Raw genomic sequence first — 19,758 nt, 5'->3', positions numbered from 1 at the left:
GGCACATCTATTTCGGGGTCGTTTGAGTGCGGTTTAGTCCCCATCCACGCCGGCCTCGAACATTGTGAGGTTGACTGCTGCGGCAACATCGGTTTTCTCTCATTGACTCCATGAGGATTGTCTCATGAAATGTGCGCAGGCTTGGTGAACCTCAATTTTTACGCCAAAGGGGTCGATTCAGATAGGAGCTTTAGAGATGCCTTGTGGATGGCACAAAAGATATTCTTATGCTTCAGGAGCATCGCCTTTGTGAGAGCGGTATTCAGAGTTGTGGACAGATCATCTATGACATGGACAGCCAACTATGCATTTTGGTAGGGACTACTTTCTAGATCATGAGCCAGTGATTCTTACTTTGTCAGATAGACAACATAGTGTCAGTCTCATGCTACTGTCACAAAGGATTGGACACATGTAATCAATAAGCTGAAAATAAATAGAATATTGACCAAAAGAGACCAGGAAGAAGATCGACACAATATTGGGGACTACAAGATGGGTTGGTCCCCCCCCTATAGAGAATCTCTATTCAAGGAAAAAAGAGAACCGGAGAAAACCCCTTTGTTCTAGATCTTAGACTCAATAGTCGTTTCCTTCCCGTGAGGGAAATTTTGAGAGGCAAGCTCTCAATTCCTTTTTCGTCTGCACTCGGAGCGTAAAGCTCCGCAGACCGCTCCGGATTCCGTTTGGCTAGCTATTTTGGGAGACTGTCTCTATCATCAAGAGAAGTTGCGCAATTGTGATTGTGATTGAGAGTGCGATCGTGATTGTGATTGCGAGTGATCGTGATTGAGAGTGAGATAGCTCGGGGGCGGTCCGGAGGCTATGACACGAGCTATGCTCCTTTAATTATTTTACAAGTGGTATCGAAGCAGTTTTGATTTTGCACCAGAGATTTTACGAACAAAGATTGAAGGAACAAGCTGAACTTATCCGGCAACTCACAGAAGGTCTTGAAAAACACGAGAAAGCTGACAAAGGAAAGGGAATACCTAATGCACAGAGTGGAAGTGGAGGAGAAGGTGGAGATGGGATTTGCGCGGAGTTGTCAGGCGGCGGAAAAGGTCCATCACCGCCTCCACAAGGAGAAGGGTCAACAAAGAAGAAGCGGAAGAGAAACGATGACGATAATGCGGAAGAAGCAGCAATCAAACAAGCCTTCAAGAAGGCTGAGCTTAATGAATTCGATGGCATAGGAAAGACGGGCGAAGATCAAGGGGACGAGCGAACTCTTTGTAATATACGTTTGGTTTTTTTCTATGAGCAGGCAAATCCCACACAGGTGAAGATGGTGTCTGCTCCCACCACATTGGACATTGAGCAGCAGACAAGAGAGAAGCAGGAGGAGATTCTTTGGCTCCTTCATAGAGAGTTAGAGAGTGTGGATCGGTGTATGACCTGATCACAAGCACAAGCATACAACATTCTACTCCAAGAGCGAGTTTCAACTCCAGATAGTGCATGACATGAGAGCATTCAGAAAGGAAAGCTTCCTGTCCGCAAAGTACGGGGCTATTCGTCTCATTCATGCTAGAGAGGAGGAGGATCTCGAGGATGTTGCAGAGCAACCACGGGTGTCTACAATGGTGGAGCCAAAGTACGACGACAAGGGCAATGTTTTGACACATGGAGACATTCCCTCCTAAGCAGAGAGCTCATCTTCATCCGATGATGAGTTCAAGGCCTAGGCTAGTTGTCTTGGGAGAGACTGAGACTTGAGTCTCTTGACTGAGCCTTGAGGACTTGGTTGCATAGTTACAGGGAATGGCCATTTTCAGGTCCCCATTCCCCGTTCCCATCCCAATTTCCCGTTCCGGCTCTCCGTTCCGTGTTTCAAACGTGAGTATCCGTAACACAGAATGGCATTTCATGCATGTTGCCATTCCCCGTTCCCCGTTCCGATTTCCCGTCCCGGGTAACTATGCTTGGTTGGCATGATGCATCAAACATTGGTCATGATTGATATGGACTTCTCATGCCGAGATGATTGTAATGTTGAGTTTTGTATTTGCAGTATTTTGACAATCATTAGTCAAACTTTAAATCTTCACTCATGTATGATGTACATTGTCTCTTACCTTACAATGATATGTTGCTTCTAAGTTTATGGTATCGAACAATGAAAATTGAGATCATCGTACATGTAAACAATCTGTCATGCTACCATTGAAATCTGGTATTGTGTCCCATGCTTGTATCATGGACCATGGTAGGTCACTTTATCGATGTTTAATGCAAGTAGGTCTTTTCATTTAGCCATATAGAGTGATAGTTTACATATTTGTAGGCTTCTCTTGTGAAATTCCTATTTTTCTCTGGAATGCAAGCACTTTCAACAACTAGCCAGTACACTTGGGGTGCTGCATCTTGGGTGCTGCATCTTGGGTGCTGCATCTTGGTCCATGTCACAAACCGCTGACGTGTCAAGCCACTGACGAACGGAGCCAACTTGCAGATCCCGGCCAAGGACCTAAACCCTAGAAGAAGCAGCAGAAGAAGTTTCACCACTACACATACACCCACACAGAATTGCGCAAAGACTGATGAGTGGCAAAGTTGTACGGAATCTCGCATTTTACGCTAGCATGCTGACGTGGCATGTGTACATTCGCCCGGATTTCGCGCTGACATGTGTTGACGTGGCACTGTACGGATTTCCGCATTTTGCATTGACATGTGCTGACGTGGCAATGTACGGAATTCCCTCTTTTGCACTGGCTGCTTTTTGGCAAGATGCTTTTTGGACTAGATGCTTTTGAGTTTGAAGCTTTTCATGTAACTGCTTTTCATGGGCCAAGGGCCTTTAAATATGTGCAGAGAGCTCATTCTCTGGCACGCTTCAACACGAAGGTGCAGAAGGTGGAGTACCAACATTGTACTGAGTTCAAGCAATATAAAGAAATACCGAAAGGGGCACCACGGTTTGGGGCCAATGCTCTCTTGGGGTGGAATTCCGCCACTCCCTGTCTTGTGTCATGCATCTCTTTTAGTTCAGTTGTTATTTGAAGTGCTTAAAGTTGTCAGTATGTTCTTTTCCTATGGCACCTCGTGTCCGTCCCGTGACAGTGGTACCAAAGCTTCAAGCATGTGCTTTTCTCAAAGCATACCTGTCCTACCAAAGAGCAAACAAAGCAAGTTGGCGCTTCCAAAGTTTACACGAAATTATTTTATTAAAGAATCTTCGTGCCCTGACCTGGACTTATTAGGCACTCCCACCCTAACTTCATAAGCTAGGTACATGTGGGTGAGATTGAGAGCAGAGACAGGCAGATATCTTTACATTGCTATTTGCTACTTTCCCTCGAGTACGTCAGTGTATGCACCACCGAGAGGACAGTCCCCCTTTTCTATTTTGGAGGATGACATCTGGGAGTTCTCTAGAGATGGTGACATCATCGTTCTAGGGGATTTCAATGCTAGGACTGCTCATCATCAGACAATTTTTTATGATACTTCAGAAGAGATGCTGAGAGAGCTGGATGTGGTAGAGACAGGCCTATCCAGACTATCACAAGATGGGGAGCATACTGAGTATGGACGACACTTGATAGACATGGGGACTGCACATGGATTGGTCATCTTGAATGGCCTACAGAGATTTCCCGCTGCGGGGGGGTTTACATGCTTTCCACACAGACATGGAGCTAGCACAGTGGATTATGTCATGGCACAGCCGAGTCTCATCTCTAGTATCCAGGACCTCACAATTGGACCCAGACCTATTGGTGTGGCAGTGGACCATGCTCTTGTGTCGCTGACCATCTCTTTCGAGTTTAGTGTAGCACACAAGCCACATGCAGCAGCTCCTACTCGCTACACCTTCACGCGGGAGACAGACTCTGTATACATAGATGGGATCTACAGACGCTTGTGTACAGAAGAGTCAGGGCGACCTTTGGAGGAGCTTACTACTATACTGACGTAGACGTTACATGATGCAGCAGCAAAGGCATACCCACACACGCAGCCCGAGCAGAGACGTCGTTCTGGGAGCATGCCCCAGAACAGCTGGCATGACGAGGAATGCCGAGAGACCAGAGCTAGACTTCAGAGAGAGGTGCTTTTGGGAGGACATCACTCACAGACAGTCACAGATTGACTTCCGACGCCTAGTGCGACGGAAGAAGAGGGCATTTTTGGCTCGCCTAGAGCAGGATCTATACCAGCTATTCTTGATTTAGGACTCACGTGAGGCATGGCGGCTCTTTCATGAGCACTCCCATCCCCCTGCCATTACCTCCACAGAGGCTTGGGGCCAGTACGCGTCATCTCTATACACAATTCCTGGACAGCCGTCCCTTCCTGACCCCCCCGATCCATGCCCCCATACATGTGCTTTTTTCACCCCTGAGATGGTGAGGAAGGCCATTGACAGGATGAGGACTGGGAGAGCATATGATCATGATGGCTTAGTGGCTGAGCACTTCATGCATGCCAGAGATCTACTAGCAGAGCTCCTATCAGTCATGTTTAACCGTGCCATGTGTAAGGGCTTGCCTGATACTTGGAGCCTATCTACTATTGTACCTATCTTCAAGTCAAGAGACCCTAGGGAGCCTAGGAATTATCGCACTATCATGATCGGACACACATTGGCACGGTTGTACACATCCATTCTTGAGCAGCAGCTGAGTAGACGGGCAGAGAAGGAAGGGATACGCGCAGCCGGGCAGGCAGGATTCAGGAGAGGTTTTTCTACTCTTGACCATATCTTGACACTCAGAGCCATCATTGAGGAGGGCAGATCACATGGGAGACAGATCTATTGCAGGTTTGTGGACTTCCGCAAAGCATTTGACACCGTACCCAAAGCTAGATTGATGCGCAGATTACAGGAGATGGGATTACCCACAGAGCTCATTTGGGGGGTCATGGCACTGTACAGGTCAGTAGTGGGGTCAGAGGGCCTATCTACAGCGGTTCATTCCACTATTGGGGTGAAGCAAGGTTGCCCGCTCTCTCCTATTCTGTTTGGTATGTATGTGAATGAGGTTTCTAACTACATTGAGAGAGATGGTGATAGAGGTGCACAACTGGCAGAAACATGGATCCCACTATTGTTATATGCTGATGATATTGTGTTGATCTCCGACTCTCCAGAGGGGATGCAACGTCACTTGGATGCTTTGCATAGCTTTGCCCATGAAAGTGGCTTGTCTGTCAACCTTGGTAAAACCAAGGTCATGGTATTTAATACGACCCCACAGTGGATCAGGAGGTCAGCGCCCGGATTCACATACGACCAGGAGACAGTGGAGTACACAGATGCTTACACCTACCTTGGAGTGGTTTTTAGTGGACCAGCATTTTCATTGAGAAGAGCAGCAGAGACTACATTGACCAGAGCCCATGCAGCATTGGGTAGATTGGAGAGGATGTGTTCACATGTTCAGTTTCAAGAGCCTCGGACGAAGCTCTCGCTCTCTGACAACCTGGTGGCTTCTGCATTGCTCTATGGAGCTGAGATTTGGGGACATTCATTGGACCATCATGGGAGGACAGGTTGCACTAATGGATGGGGGGGCATGGAGAAGCCACTAGTCTCTATGATCTCACAGCTCCTTAGAGCCAAGGCTTCAGTACCACGTGCCATTTTACGAGAAGAGCTAGCTGCCCCCCCGCTAGTGGTTGAGGCGCTCACCAGATCTGTCTTCTTCATACACCGCATTTGGGAACTTCCCAAAAATAGATATGCCCGCCTTGCACCTTGAGTCCTCTCGACAGTTAGCCATGCAGGGAGATACAACATGCTGGTATGGGGAGATGACATCATGGTTTCAGGCGCATGGGTTCAGTATAGACACACTGCCCCCCTTCCGGTACTCACTGGATGCACCCTCTCTGGCTCTCACACAGTCCGAGATCACCAGGCTCATCTACAAGGACCTGACTCAGCTAGACATCAGGAAGACATGGATACAGCTAGCACAGGAGCTGGGCACGAAGATGGCTTTCTACAAAGAGCATCTTCTCCAGCTTACGAAGGACGGTTTTGTGACGAGACCTAGATACATGGACACCCACTTGTCTCATGGGATATGGTGTGCTATTGGCCAGATATGCACATCTTCACACCAGCTGCGGATCGAGACTGGGAGATATAGCAGAGTACCAACAGAGGCCAGGACATGCCTCCTATGTGACCTGGAGCCTGAGACAGAGTTGCACTACACATGCCACTGCCCCGTCTACTACGAGATACGCAGCCGCTTCCACTGCTTTTTCAGAGAGGGCTTCGGACCACTCTCCAGAGTCATGCGGTACGAGGATCAGAGATGCTTGGGTCTGTTTTTGCTCGAGTTGCGCAGACACAGAGAGAGCCTGATGGGAGGAGAGGCCAGCCAGTCTCAAAGACAGATCACAGACTTCTTTAGAGCAGACACTAGACACCCGGAGGAGCTACTACCACAGGAGAGCTCGCCGCCTCACACCGGAGGCACACTGATCGACTGAGCGACCGAGCTAGGGAGATCCAGACGCCCACGACTGCGGAGGACTACATAGCATCGACGGAGGTTGCATCAAAGGATTCGGATCACTTTGGCCCAACATGCACGACGCCCGGTCAAGCTATTGACCATGGAGGAGATTGATGAGATCCGCCAGCGACCAATGCTGGATCTTTTGTGATCTGTGATTTAGCTATCCCACCTAGCTGGATCTTTTGTGATCTATGATTTAGCTATCCCACCTATCTGCTTAGATCACACCTAGCTGTTTCAGATTCCATAGCATTTTATTCCGTCATTTTATTTTGTCATTGTCATTTTTGTTACTCTGACTTTGTATCAGATCCACCACATTGTAACTTTTTGGTCTCATAGGTCATTCTGGCCTTCTAAAGACGTTAATATTTCATTTCCTCTCTCTCTCTCTCTCTCTCTCTCTCTCTCTCTCTCTCTCTCTCTCTCTCTCTCTCTCTCTCTCTCTCTCTTTACCATGCTTTCGTTTAGGGTTTGCTGCTGTATTTTAGGGTTCGTGACCTGTTTTTAGGGCTCACGACCTGTATTTTAGGGTTCACGATTTTTTTTATTTTTTTTTTGGGGTTGTTGGACAGATCTGCGTTTTAGGGTTTGCTGCATTTTCTGCACTTTAGAAACATCAATCCTCTCTTCTCTCTCTCTCTCTCTCTCTCATGTCATCCCCAACCTCACCTATGGCAACAAGCAAACTCAAATATATGCTTCACTCCAAACGAATTTCCATCATTGAATTGGAAATGAAAGCATGGAGAAAAGAGATGGAAGATTGGAGGAACGCGAAGACCGTTTTCCTCCGAGAAAATGAAGAAAAGGAGAAGAGGTGGAAGGACGAGAAGGATCATCTTCTCAACAAGATCGCCACGTTGGAGAATAGCATTTTGGACCTCCACAAAGAAGTGTTGGAAACACGGTCAAAAAATGGGCTTGAAGAGGGGGAATTTCAGCCCTCTTTGAGGGAAGAAATTGACAACATCAATGAGGAGAAGAAGTCATGGGCCGCGGTCATATCCGAAACGCAAAAGAAAGTAGAGGAGGCCGAAAAATGGATTGAGGTTGCCAAGAAAGGGAAAGGTAAGGAAGCTCCTTGTACACCCACTCTTATCAACATGACCCTCGAAGAGGAACAAAGAAGGAGGATGCGGGCTCTACATGTGAGGGTAACCGGCCTCAAGGACATAAACAATGTGGAAAAAGAGGTCACAAGCCTCACATCAATGATGGGGGTGGAGAAGCCTTCACACACAAAGGCATGGAGAGTGGGCAAGAAGAGTGAGGGCCCCGGAGAATCTTCAAAGGAAAGAGCTCTCATACTACGCTTCCCTTCATTGGAAGAGAAGAAGGAATTCTTGAGGAAGAGACCTACTCTCAAGAAGACAGGTATTTTCTTAGGTGATGACCTCACTCTCTCACAACTTGCGCATATGAGAGAAGTAATGCCCGAGATTCAAGCGGCAAGGGAGAAGGGGAAGATGGCCTTTTACAGAGATGGTCGGGTGGTGATTGTAGAGCGGCGCTCTACATGACGGTGCGAGACCTATGGGACCACATTGAGGATGGCGACTTGGAATTGTAATGGGTCTATGAGGTTGGATGTTGGTGCCTTTGAGGACAGTTTCAGAGACAAGGACATTGTTTTCTTTTCAGAGACTCACCAGGCCCCTGGCCAACTGTTGCCACATGTGGTGGGATACAAATGGGAGACAGCCCACAGAACAGTCACGAGATCTGAGCATGGGAGTAGAGGTTCAGGAGGAGTAGCGGTGTTGTTTAGGGAGGAGCTACAGCCACTACTACATATTGTACGGAGAGAGGATCAAGCTAGATACATGTGGGTGAGGCTGAGAGCTGACACAGGTCGATTTCTATATATTGCTATATGTTACTTCCCCCCCAGTACGTCAGTATATGCTGTATCCAGAGGGCAGTCGCCTTTCTCAATTCTAGATGATGATATATGGGAGTTTTCTAGGGATAGTGATATCATCCTCCTAGGAGACTTCAATGCTCGAACGGGCAACTGTCAGACAGTCTTCTACGACACTTCAGATGAGATGCTTAGAGAGTTGGAAGTGGGTGAGCTGGGGTTTCACAGATGCTCACATGACAGAGAGCAGACTGAGTATGGGAGATACCTCACGGAGATGACGACTACACATGGGCTAGCCATACTTAATGGCTTACAGCGGTTTCCTGGAGCAGCAGGCTTCACATGCTTTCCACACAGACATGGGGCCAGTACAGTGGACTATGTTATGACACAGCGGAGCTTTATTCCTTGTATTCAGGATTTCACAGTGGGAGCCAGACCAGTGGGCGTAGCAATGGATCATGCTCTCTTGACACTGTCCGTATCTTTTCAGTTTAGTACAGCCCAGAAATCAAGAGGCAGGTCACACACCCGTTATACATTTACACCAGAGACTGACTCGGTTTATACAGAGGCGATCTGGGATCGTCTATGCACAGTTGCTCCAGGCCTCTCAGTAGAGGAGTGCACTACTTTACTGACTGAGACACTACATGATGCAGCATCAGAGGCATACCCACACACTCAACCGGATCGGAGGCGACATTCTGGGAGCATGCCCCAGAATAGTTGGTATGATGAGGAGTGCAGAGAGATGAGAGCCCAGCTTCAGAGGGATCTTCATTTAGGAGTCATCACCTACAGACAGTCGCGGATTGCTTTCCGGCGCCTTGTGCGAAAGAAGAAACGAGCTTACCTGGCCCAGATGGAGCGAGACTTGTATCAGTTGTTCTTGAGTAGAGACTCACGCGAGGCATGGCGACTCTTCCATGAGCACTCCCCTCCCCCAGTGATTACTTCTCCTGATGTGTGGGGCCAGTATGCGACATCGTTATATACGGTTCCTGGGCAGGATCCCCTTCCAGATCCTACAGAGCCATGTCCACCTACGAGCACCTTCTTTACCACTGAGATGGTAAAGAGAGCCATTGACAGGATGAGGACCAGGAGGGCTTACGATTATGACGGTCTAGTAGCAGAGCACTTTATACATGCTAGGGATATGCTGATGGAGGTTCTTGCAGTGTTGTTCAATCGTGCCATGTGTGAGGGATTACCTGAGACTTGGAGGTTGTCTACTATTGTGCCTATATTCAAGGCAGGTGATCCTACAGAGCCTGGAAATTACCGCACTATTATGGTTGGACACACACTGGCACGATTGTATGCATCCATTATTGAGCAGCAGTTGAGTAACTGGGCAGAGGGTGAGGGTGTACAGGCAAAGGGACAGGCAGGTTTCAGGAGGGGTTTCTCCACTCTTGACCATATTCTGACACTCAGAGCTATCATTGAGGAGGGCAGGTCACATGGGAGACGGATTTATTGTAGCTTTGTGGATTTCCGCAAAGCATTTGACATGGTACCGAGAGCTCGACTGATGCGCAGACTGCAGGAGATGGGGGTGCCCACAGTGTTGATTTGGGGGATTATGGCTTTATACAGATCAATGATGGGACATGTACGCACCCCAGAGGGGATATCTGACTTAGTTCACTCCACTATCGGGGTGAAACAGGGTTGCCCATTGTCTCCTACTCTATTTGGTATGTATGTTGATGAGGTGTCTGATTACATTGACAGAGAGGGTGATAGAGGTGCCCAGCTGGCAGGGACGTGGATCCCATTGTTGTTATATGTTGATGATATTGTCTTGATCTCTGACTCACCAGAGGGTATGCAGTGAACGCTGGATGCATTACACAGTTTTGCAGAGGATAGTGGATTGTCTGTAAACCTTGGTAAAACCAAGGTCATGGTGTTTAACACCACACCGCAGTGGATCAGGAGATCGGCACCGACCTTCACGTATGGTCAAGAGATTGTGGAGTATACAGATGCATACACTTACCTTGGGATAGTCTTCACTGGGCCGAGGTTTTCTTTGGGGAGAGCAGCAGAGACTAGACTGACCAGAGCTTATGCGGCCTTGGGAGGCTTGGAGAGGATGTGTTCGCAGGTTCAGTTCCAGGAACCTCGGACAAAGTTATGGCTCTTTGATACTTTAGTAGCCTCAGCTATGATGTATGGGGTACAAGTATGGGGACCTTCTGTAGGCCAGGATGGTTGGAGACGTATGGAGAGGCCCTTGGTATCTATGATCTCCCGATTGATTAGAGCCAAGGCCTCCGTACCTCACGCGATCATTCGAGCAGAGCTAGCTGCCCCCCCCATGGAGATTGAGGCGCTTACCAGATCAGTGTCCTTTGTGCACAGCCTATGGGATACTACTAGAGACAGATATGCTAGACTGGCCCTTGAGTCTTCCAGACAGTTAGCTCTACAGGGGGACACTTCATGCTGGTATGCACAGATGACTTCATGGTTTCAGACGCATGGCTTCACCATGGACAGGTTGCCCCCTTTCCAGTATTCTCTTCAGGCACCCTCGCTGTCTCTTACACGGGTGGAGATCACTAGACTCATTCGTCAGGACCTGATCCAGCTCGACACCAGGAGGACATGGATAGAGCCACCTCAGGAGTTGAGCACGAAGATGGCTTTCTATAGAGAGCATCTTCTCCACCTCGCAGGAGATGGGTTTGTGATTCGACCCAGCTACATGGACACGCATATGTCTCATGGTTTGCGTTGTGCCATTGGTCAGATACGCACATCCTCACATCAGCTCGAGATTGAGACTGGTAGATTCAGAGGGATACCAGCAGACAGCAAGATATGCCGATTATGCCAGAGAGAGCCAGAGACAGAGTTGCACTACATATGTCATTGCACAGTGTTCTATGAGATACGGGGGCGTTTCCACTGCTTATTCAGAGAGGGTTTTGGTCCTCTATCTAGGGTCATGAGTTATGAGGATCAGAGATGTCTTGGACTATATCTACTTGAGTTACACAGGTATAGAGACACTTTACTGGGGAGAGCTACAGATTTCTTTTCACTAGATATGGGACAGCCAGAGGAGCAGCCACCACTGCAGAGCTCGTCCCACACTCATTCAACCACTACTGGCACTCTCATCGACCGAGCATTGGAGCTACAGAGATACAGACGACCGTGACTGAGGAGAGGAGCTACACAGCATCAACGGAGACTACAACAAAAGATTCGAGCCATACTCTCTCGACATCCAGAGTGCAGATGAGGATGGATCCTCACCATTTCTTCCATCTTTGTTTCACACACTGTTACATCCAGTTTACCGGGTACCTATTGTATCAGCTGCTACACCCACGTAGTTTTAGATTGTAGTAGTAGTAGTAGTATTTTGTTCCACTTCTAGTTCTTTTGTACCCAGACATGGTATTAGATTCACTATTTTGTAACTGATTGGTCTCATAGGTCATTTTGGCCTTTTGAAGACGTTAATATAACATTTCATTTCATTTCATTTCTCTCTCTCGGGATGCATGTTCATCTTGTTGAATGGTCTATGGCCTTCATATCCAAATGCTACAATTGGTTCCCTTGCATTATGCTCTGGTCTCATAGGTCATTCTGGCCTTCTGAAGACGTTAATATTTCATTTCATCTCTCTCTCTCTCTCTCTCTCTCTCTCTCTCTCTCTCTCTCTCTCTCTCTCTCTCTCTCTCTCTCTCTCTCTCTCTCTCTCTCTCTAAACTAATTAGCTGGCGGTGTAGCCATTTGTGGCTAGTGTTACCAGTTCGTAGTCAGCATCAGTGTACATTTGTGGCTAGTGTTACCAGTTCGTAGTCAGCATTAGTGTATGTAATTGAGTCTGATGGCCAGCTCAGTCTCAATTGTATCTCTCAATCTCAGTAAGTTTGTCTCTCAATTCCAAAATACATTCCAGTATCAGTCTCAGTTCAAGCTGTACTTTGCTACTGATATATATACTACAGTTGCCCAGTCTCAGCTCACCACTCCTATATGGGGAATGTCTTCTTCTCCATCTCCATTCACTTTATATTGTCAATTCTGTCAAGTCATCCAAGCTGCTTTGAAGTGTTAAAAGTTTGATTCGAGCATGCAATGATCAGTAGTTCATCGATTTCTTTCCAACCACTCGCCAAAAGTGGTTACAATGTACATCACTACTCCCATCACTTACATTCTCCTTATTAACTAAAGGGCTCGTAATCTGCATGTGTGCATACACTACACCTCTTACAATACACCTGCTCACAACCAATTCACACCAACTCAGCTACCATATCAAATTCACAACAGTGGCAAGTAGTTCTACATAATGAGGCCTATATCAGTGACTGCATTTTAAAGTCTTTATGTTGACTCATACATATTTCTTCTTGCAAGAATTGAGGTCCCTGGTCCTTCCTCGTAGTAAAGCAGGACTGGGGAACTCCAGGAAAGAAGGAAAAAAAGCAGGGAGGGGGTATTTGGGGGAGGTGATGGCTTTTGCGTGTGCGCATGTGCATGCACCCATGCATGTGTTTTTCTACCATGGACTGTGGTCTACTATGTTCCCATGGCAGGACATTTGAAGCGGTTGGGTACCTGGTATTATCCTGTGTCAAGCGCGAGATTTTAACATTATAGCTTGTGAGTATTGCTAATTGAGCTTCCCCAAAGCATTTTATGACGTATGAGAATAAGCATAAAATAAAAGACACATTGAAAAAGAGTCAATACCTCCATGTTTCCAGATTTGCAGCAAGCATTTATGAATGTAGTGTAGGCATGTACATCAGGCATGATGTCATCATCTCGCATTTGCTGCATGACATCACTTGCTTCCCACACATCACCTCTTTGAGCCCACCTGATTAAAGAATCAGCACAAAAGAAAGTAATAAAAAAATCTGAATAGAAAGCATGCGGTGAACCTCTTGAAGCTGGTGACTAGAAATGCAACCACGTAATAACCAATGCATTCATGGATTAGCAATACCATACAAGACAGACTTACCCATCTAGTAGAATGCTATAGATGTAAATGTTCCTTGACAACCCAGCAGACGCCATCTCTTTGGTGACAGCCAATGCACTTTGCATACGACCAGCTTTACAGCAACCTTTGAGCAGGGCCCCATATGTTAAAGTATCTGCTTTCAACCCATCCTGCTTTAGTTTCTTAAAGTATTCAAAGGCAGTTCCAACCTCCCCTTTATGTGCATAACCTTCCATGATAACTGTGTATGTGCGTTCATCGGGAGGGATGCCTGCCAACACCATTTGATCAATCATGGCAGAAGCTTTGTCTACCTGGAAAAAGTATAAAAGTAATGAGACCATAAAGGTTAGCCACAGACACAACCATTGTTCTAGAGCCTTGAGAAACCACAAAGTCACCTGACCCTTCTGCACAAGTCCACCAATTAACACATTATATGTCACTCGGCTAGGTGGGCATCCTGCCTTTCTCATATCATCAAGCATCTTCGTGGCCATATTCAATTGATCAGCTTTGACAAAGGCATCCATGATAATCGTAAAACTTTCAGGCGTATAGTTCACCCCTTCCTTATGCATTCGCCTGAGAATACCAATTGCACGTTCCAATTGCTTAGTTTTGCAGAAGGCAGCAATAAGAACATTATATGTAATCACATCCGGCTTCAACCCCGCCTTTAACATGTCTTCAAACACAGCAAATCCGCTTGCACAGTCATCTTTTTGAACATAGCCTTTGATTAACATAGTGTATGTCAACTTATTTTGAGGTACACCAGCAGCCTCCATCATGGTGGTGATTTCCAAAGCCTTGGTCATCTTTCCAGTCTGCATGCAAACATAAACAATAGTTAAACAGCAGAATCGATTCCTTAAAACGAAGTTTATCCAGCCCATATCTAGATCATGATTCCTAACTAGAAAAATATCTGAAGCGATCGATTGCCTGTGAACATGTAGGGTGTCATACTCCACTGTTAAGGAGCTGATTTGCCTACCACTTGCAGCTTCTATACGGTACACAAACCATGTCACCCTTCACTTTGAAGGAGATTCTTTTCATACGGCGTGCAACTCATATATGCCCCACAAACCATGCCACACAAAAACATAAAAATGAGCTTCCTGCAAGCATGAGATCCCCAAAGAAGCCAAGCCAAGGTTTTCCTTAAGGTGAGGGACGTAGTACCATGGCAGCTAAAAAGGGGATGAATGGAACAATTTCCAAGATGGGATTCACGTTTTTTATATAAATTCACATGTAGTGCTTGGCCAAAATGGCAAAACATAAGAAGCGTCAAGTAAGAACCAATATCGTTTCATGTTATACCCAAATTTTGTTGGATTTTGAAGTGAACGGACTAACCACTTTTCCAAAAAGTATCGCCTTATAAAGGGAAGAAGTGCAAGGCTAAAGGAAATTGTCATGTAAATGGTTCCCCTTACATTAGGACTAAAGTAAATGATTTATCTAAGATCAAAAAAAGGTTCTGAATATTTTCCCCAAAGATCTCATTGTAAATCTTTCAAGGTTATTCCCATATTTCTTGTATATGGACCTTTGGTTGCAAAGGTCACAAGCCCCACTTTTACGGCAGAGAACAAGGAACGAGCGCTAGAGAGAGAACGCACGTTGCAGAGATAGCGTGTACTATTTCGATAGTACACGCTAAAGAAATAAAAAATGTATTTTATATGCTTTTAGGGTACTATAAGGGTGTGTAACGTGTTCACATCCTGTGTGAATTTATACATAAGTGAAGGGCCTTTACACCCAACAACCTCCCACTTAAAGGCCCAAAGTGGTACCTTTAAGCTAACCAACTCCCACTAACTGTATGCAATGATCATGCTGAGCATCTGCAAGACTTTTAGTGAGAACATCTGTAGGGTTATCTTGGGTTTGATATTAGTCATTGAGACAACACCATCATCCAAGACTTGTCGTATGAAATGGTACTGAACATCTATGTGTTTGGTACGAGCATGGAACATGGCATTCTTAGCCAGACATACTCCACTCTCGCTATCACAACCAAGCATAGGAGCACGTGCCAAAAGTCTAAATCTCTGACCAGAAGACCAAGCCAAACATCTTCTTTAGAGGCCTCTATGGCTGACATATATCCAGCCTCTATAGTACTCAGTGTAACAGACTTGGACACTCCAAGTCAAGAATCAACCGCGACAGCACCAAATAACCACTTCAAAGCAATTCACAGATCACAATAGATTTGCACTGGCCCGGCGGAGTTCCGTGCCTAGAGATATTGGCCCCAAAGACTGGCGCCCCTTTCGGTATTTCTTTTTATATTAATCAATCATCAAAGTACAAGAGAGCGGTTAGGGTTTCACTCTCAGACTCTGCGTCCAGATGCTCAAAGAAGTGAGGCCCTCACCACTAATTCAAAGGTTACAAGGGATGCCCAAAAGCAGAGCCCCAAAAGCTTTTAAAATCAAAAGCATCAGTTCTCTCTCTCTCTTAGAGAGTCTTTTCTCTTTTTTTTTTTTTAAAAAGCAAAAGCAAAATTCACGTCGCTCATCATTTTCCAAAAAAAAAATAATAATAATAATAATCCGCCTCCGCAATTTCCGGAATTTAGGGTTTTTGGCAAAAATTAGGGTTTGCAGGAATTTTAGGGTTTCTGGCAGAAATTAGGGATTCTGTTGTCCGCCACGTCATCACTTTGTGACATACCCCCCTCTTGAAAGCATTGTAATCGACCGCGATTACGCCTGCAAAACCGATAAAAGCCATAAACCGTCTTAGCAGACACTGATTGTTAGTACCTACGTACTAGGAACGCACATCTAGCACATGTACAAAATCGACAGTCACATCACACGACATCACAGGACATCACCAGACATCACAGGACATCACATGACATTCAACATTCATTCCGATCTTAGACCATGATTTATCGGCAATGTAGCTAGCAATCACATCTAGGTCCAATCGGGACCTCATCGATGTCCGATTGACTAACCCCTATTGCAACCATGTCTATTCGAGATCAATCTGACCAAAATGCTGCAGTCATTTCGGCTATCAGTTCCTGCACTCACAACAAGTCAAGAACAAATCAGTATCATAATCAGGAATTCCATTTCATAAAGTCATCAAGCAGAATACTGTCAGCTCTCAGTATCCCTGAAGCTCAAAGAGACATCAGTGACTTTAGTATCAAAATCGAGGCATCTGTTGACAAAGGAGCGGAGTAACTCCCCTCTTGTGCATCCCACTGCAGCAGATCTTCGGCCAAGCTGAGTTTCTGGGTTCCGTTTGGAGTAGACTATGCCAAACCAAAACATCAAGGTAAAGTTTCACAATCCGAGGAGTATCTACTAGGTCCTCCTCCTCCATCCACTTCGTATCAAATGCAGGAAAGTTCTTGAACTTAACCAAGAACCGCCTTCGGACTTTACCTTTCTTCGTATCATTTTGTGCCAAAATCTGTTCAGGAACAAGGATCTCCTCGTTTTCTTCCACTTTGGGTTGCTCATCAGGCTCCCCATCATCAGGCACATCACCCTTAACAGGTTTCAAGAGACTCACATGCAATGCATTGTGAATCCTCCAAGTATCTGGCAGTTTCAGTCGGAAGGAGACTTCATTTATCTTTTCAGTAATCTGGAAAGGGCCGTAGTATCGCATACTAAGCTTTGGAAAAAGCCTCTCCTTTCCCTTGTTCTTTCGTAGGCGTACCTTCTCAAAACGTAAGAGCACCCAATCATCCTCCTTCAATTTCATGTCGCGACGATGGCGATCCGCTGCCTTTTTCTGTCGTTCTTGAGACTTCTGCAAAGTCTCGCGAACCTTGGCAAAAGCCGTATCCAAATCTCGCGAATATTCATCCGCTTCAAATTTCTAACCTTTCGTGCTCAGGAAGGATGGAACCTTCGCAGCAGTTTCAACAATCTCTCATGGCGTCTTCCCCGTCGAAGAGTGTATCGTGTTATTGTAGGCAAATTCCACCAAAGGTAAGTTCTTTTCCCATTGAGTCTTCTGATGCGAGATACAAGACTTCAATAAATCTAAAATCACTAAATTGGCAATCTCAAATTGCCCGTCAGTCTGCAAGTGGAACGATGACGAGAAACTACAACCGCGTGCCAATGTTCTCCCAAATTGTCTTCCAAAACAAACTCATAAATCTGGGGTCTCTGTCGGAGACAATCGTCTCAGGCGTGCCATGTAATCGGAAAATCATCGTGATCATTCTGTATTCTCGGGAGATCAAAAAAAATGAAATCCATTTCAATATTTTCCCAGGGGCGGGTGGGTATGGGTAAAGGCTGTAACAATCCCTGTGCCTTATGCCTGTCAAACTTGACCTTCTGGCATACCAAGCAGTTGCGCACAAACTCTTCCACATCCTTCTTCAGTCTCCGCCAAAAGAAATCTCTATCTACCCCTTTCATGGTGGTAGCAATGCCGCGGTGACCCGTAAAAGGTGGACAGTGGCAATCAGTCATAACCTTTTCCGTCAACGGCTGTGTAACGCACAACATAGTCTTTTTCATCAAGTAGCCTTCCCGAAGGGAGTATCGAGCTACTGTCTCCCCATCCGTGAAAATATCTGCAAAATCTGTATCTGTGGCACACTGATCGACCATATCCTCGAAGCTCCTATGATGTATCGCGGAAATAGCCAGAACCAACGGTTTTCGAGACAAAGCATCTGCCACCACATTCTTCTGACCCTACACATGGACAATCTGGAAGTGGAACTGTGACAAGATGTTCACCCACCGCATCTGCTTTTCCGAAAGCTGCTTCTGTGACAAGAAGTAGCGCAAACTCTGATGGTCTGTAAAGACAGTAAAATCCGCTCCGAGTAGGTAATGCTGCCACTGAGTAAGAGCGTGGATAACCGCCAAAAGCTCTTTCCCATAGATCTGTGCTGTCATCTCCGGCCTAGAGAACAAACGGCTCTCGTAAGCTATGACATGGCCTTCTTGCATCAAGACCACACCCAGACTACGACCACAAGCATCACAATATACTTCAAATGACTTCTGCAAGTCCGACAAAGTCAAATCTGGTCCTGTAGTCAATTTATCTTTCAATGTCCGAAAGGCAGTCACCTCTGTGGGTCCCCACGAAAAAGGTACTCCTTTCTGTGTCAAGGTATGCAAAGGGGAAGCAACCTCTGCAAACTTACGTATGAACCGCCTGTAGTACGAACACAGTCCCAAGAAGCTTCTAGTTTCATGGACATTCCTCAAATCGGGCCAATCACGGATAGTCTCTATCTTGGCCGGATTCATTTGCACTCTTGCGGCTGACACAATGTGTCCCAAAAAGTGTATCTCTGGTAGGAAAAATTCACTTTTCTTTGCATTAATCACTAACTTGTGATCTCGTAATGCCTGAAAGACCTGAAGCAGATGATCTCTGTGTTCTGCCTCACTCTTGGAGAAAACAATGATGTCGTCAAAGAAAGTGCCAACAAATGGCCTGTACTCTCGAAAAATACTATCCATCATCCGGTTTAAATGTCGCAGGAGCATTGGTTAAGCCAAAAGGCATCACCAAAAACTCAAATAACCCAAAAATCGTCCGAAAAGCTGTCTTGTAGACGTCTCTCGGTGCTATTCTGATCTGATGATATCCACTCTTCAAGTCAATCCTGCTAAAGCATAAAGATCCCTGTAACCTGTCGAGTATATCATCGATCCTAGGAATCGGAAATCTGTTCTTGATGGTGATTTTGTTGAGAGCTCTATAATCGATGCACATTCTCCAAGATCCTTCTTTCTTCAAAACCAACAACACTGGAGAGCAATACGGTGAAGTACTAGGCTGGACAAGACCCTTTTCCAAGAGGTCTTTCACTGAGTTCATAATCTTTTCATTCTGTACTCGGCTCACACGATAAGGTGGCCGATTCGGTGGCGTGCTTCCAGATATCAGATCAATGATATGATCTTCAGGCCCTCTCAAAAGCAATCGGCATGAGCGTGGAGAAAAAAAAATCTTGGCGTTCTTTTCTTCAGGTCAAAACATATTCAACCTTTATCCATCGTTCAGTTCTCCCAAAAGAATGAGTAAGAAAACTGAAGTTCATCAAGTACAATCTCTAAGCCCTTCATTTATCAAAGTCACTTTCTCGGCCCGGTAGTCAACCACGGCGTAGTTCTTGTGGTACCAAGGGATCCCGAGTAGAACGTCACTCACGTGCCCTGAACACCCCTGTCATTGCAAACGAAGTTTGCCAATGCTCGGTGTAATGGCAACATCCCATCCGGGTACCAGTCGAACTACCTCCGCCTGTGGCGTCAGTCTGTCGGGCGTAGTTCCAAATCGAGCCGCCAATTCCAAGTGAAAAGAAGTTGGCCTTGGCTCCTTCAAAAGAGCTTCCTGATCCTTCACTTTGCCCCAAAAAAAAGCGGCAAAGTTTGTACTTT

General features: G+C 46.0%; 1 protein-coding gene across 1 annotated transcript in view; it reads right to left on the bottom strand.

The window, feature by feature from the left end:
• LOC147458360 (pentatricopeptide (PPR) repeat-containing protein) overlaps positions 1-19,758 on the bottom strand; it is an 86,593-nt gene that overhangs the window by 3,235 nt on the left and 63,600 nt on the right. The window contains exons 7-9 of the mRNA XM_086513019.1: positions 13,744-14,172; positions 13,361-13,656; positions 13,084-13,213 (exon numbers count right to left, since the gene is read on the bottom strand). Of these exons, the coding sequence (XP_086369145.1) occupies positions 13,084-13,213; positions 13,361-13,656; positions 13,744-14,172 (855 nt within the window). The remainder of the gene's footprint in view (positions 1-13,083; positions 13,214-13,360; positions 13,657-13,743; positions 14,173-19,758) is intronic.

The sequence above is a fragment of the Adiantum capillus-veneris genome, chromosome 5 (assembly GCF_014529385.1).
Source record: "Adiantum capillus-veneris isolate H3 chromosome 5, ASM1452938v2, whole genome shotgun sequence".
NCBI classification, from domain to species: Eukaryota; Viridiplantae; Streptophyta; class Polypodiopsida; order Polypodiales; family Pteridaceae; genus Adiantum; species Adiantum capillus-veneris.
This window is presented reverse-complemented; position numbering and strand designations above follow the sequence as displayed.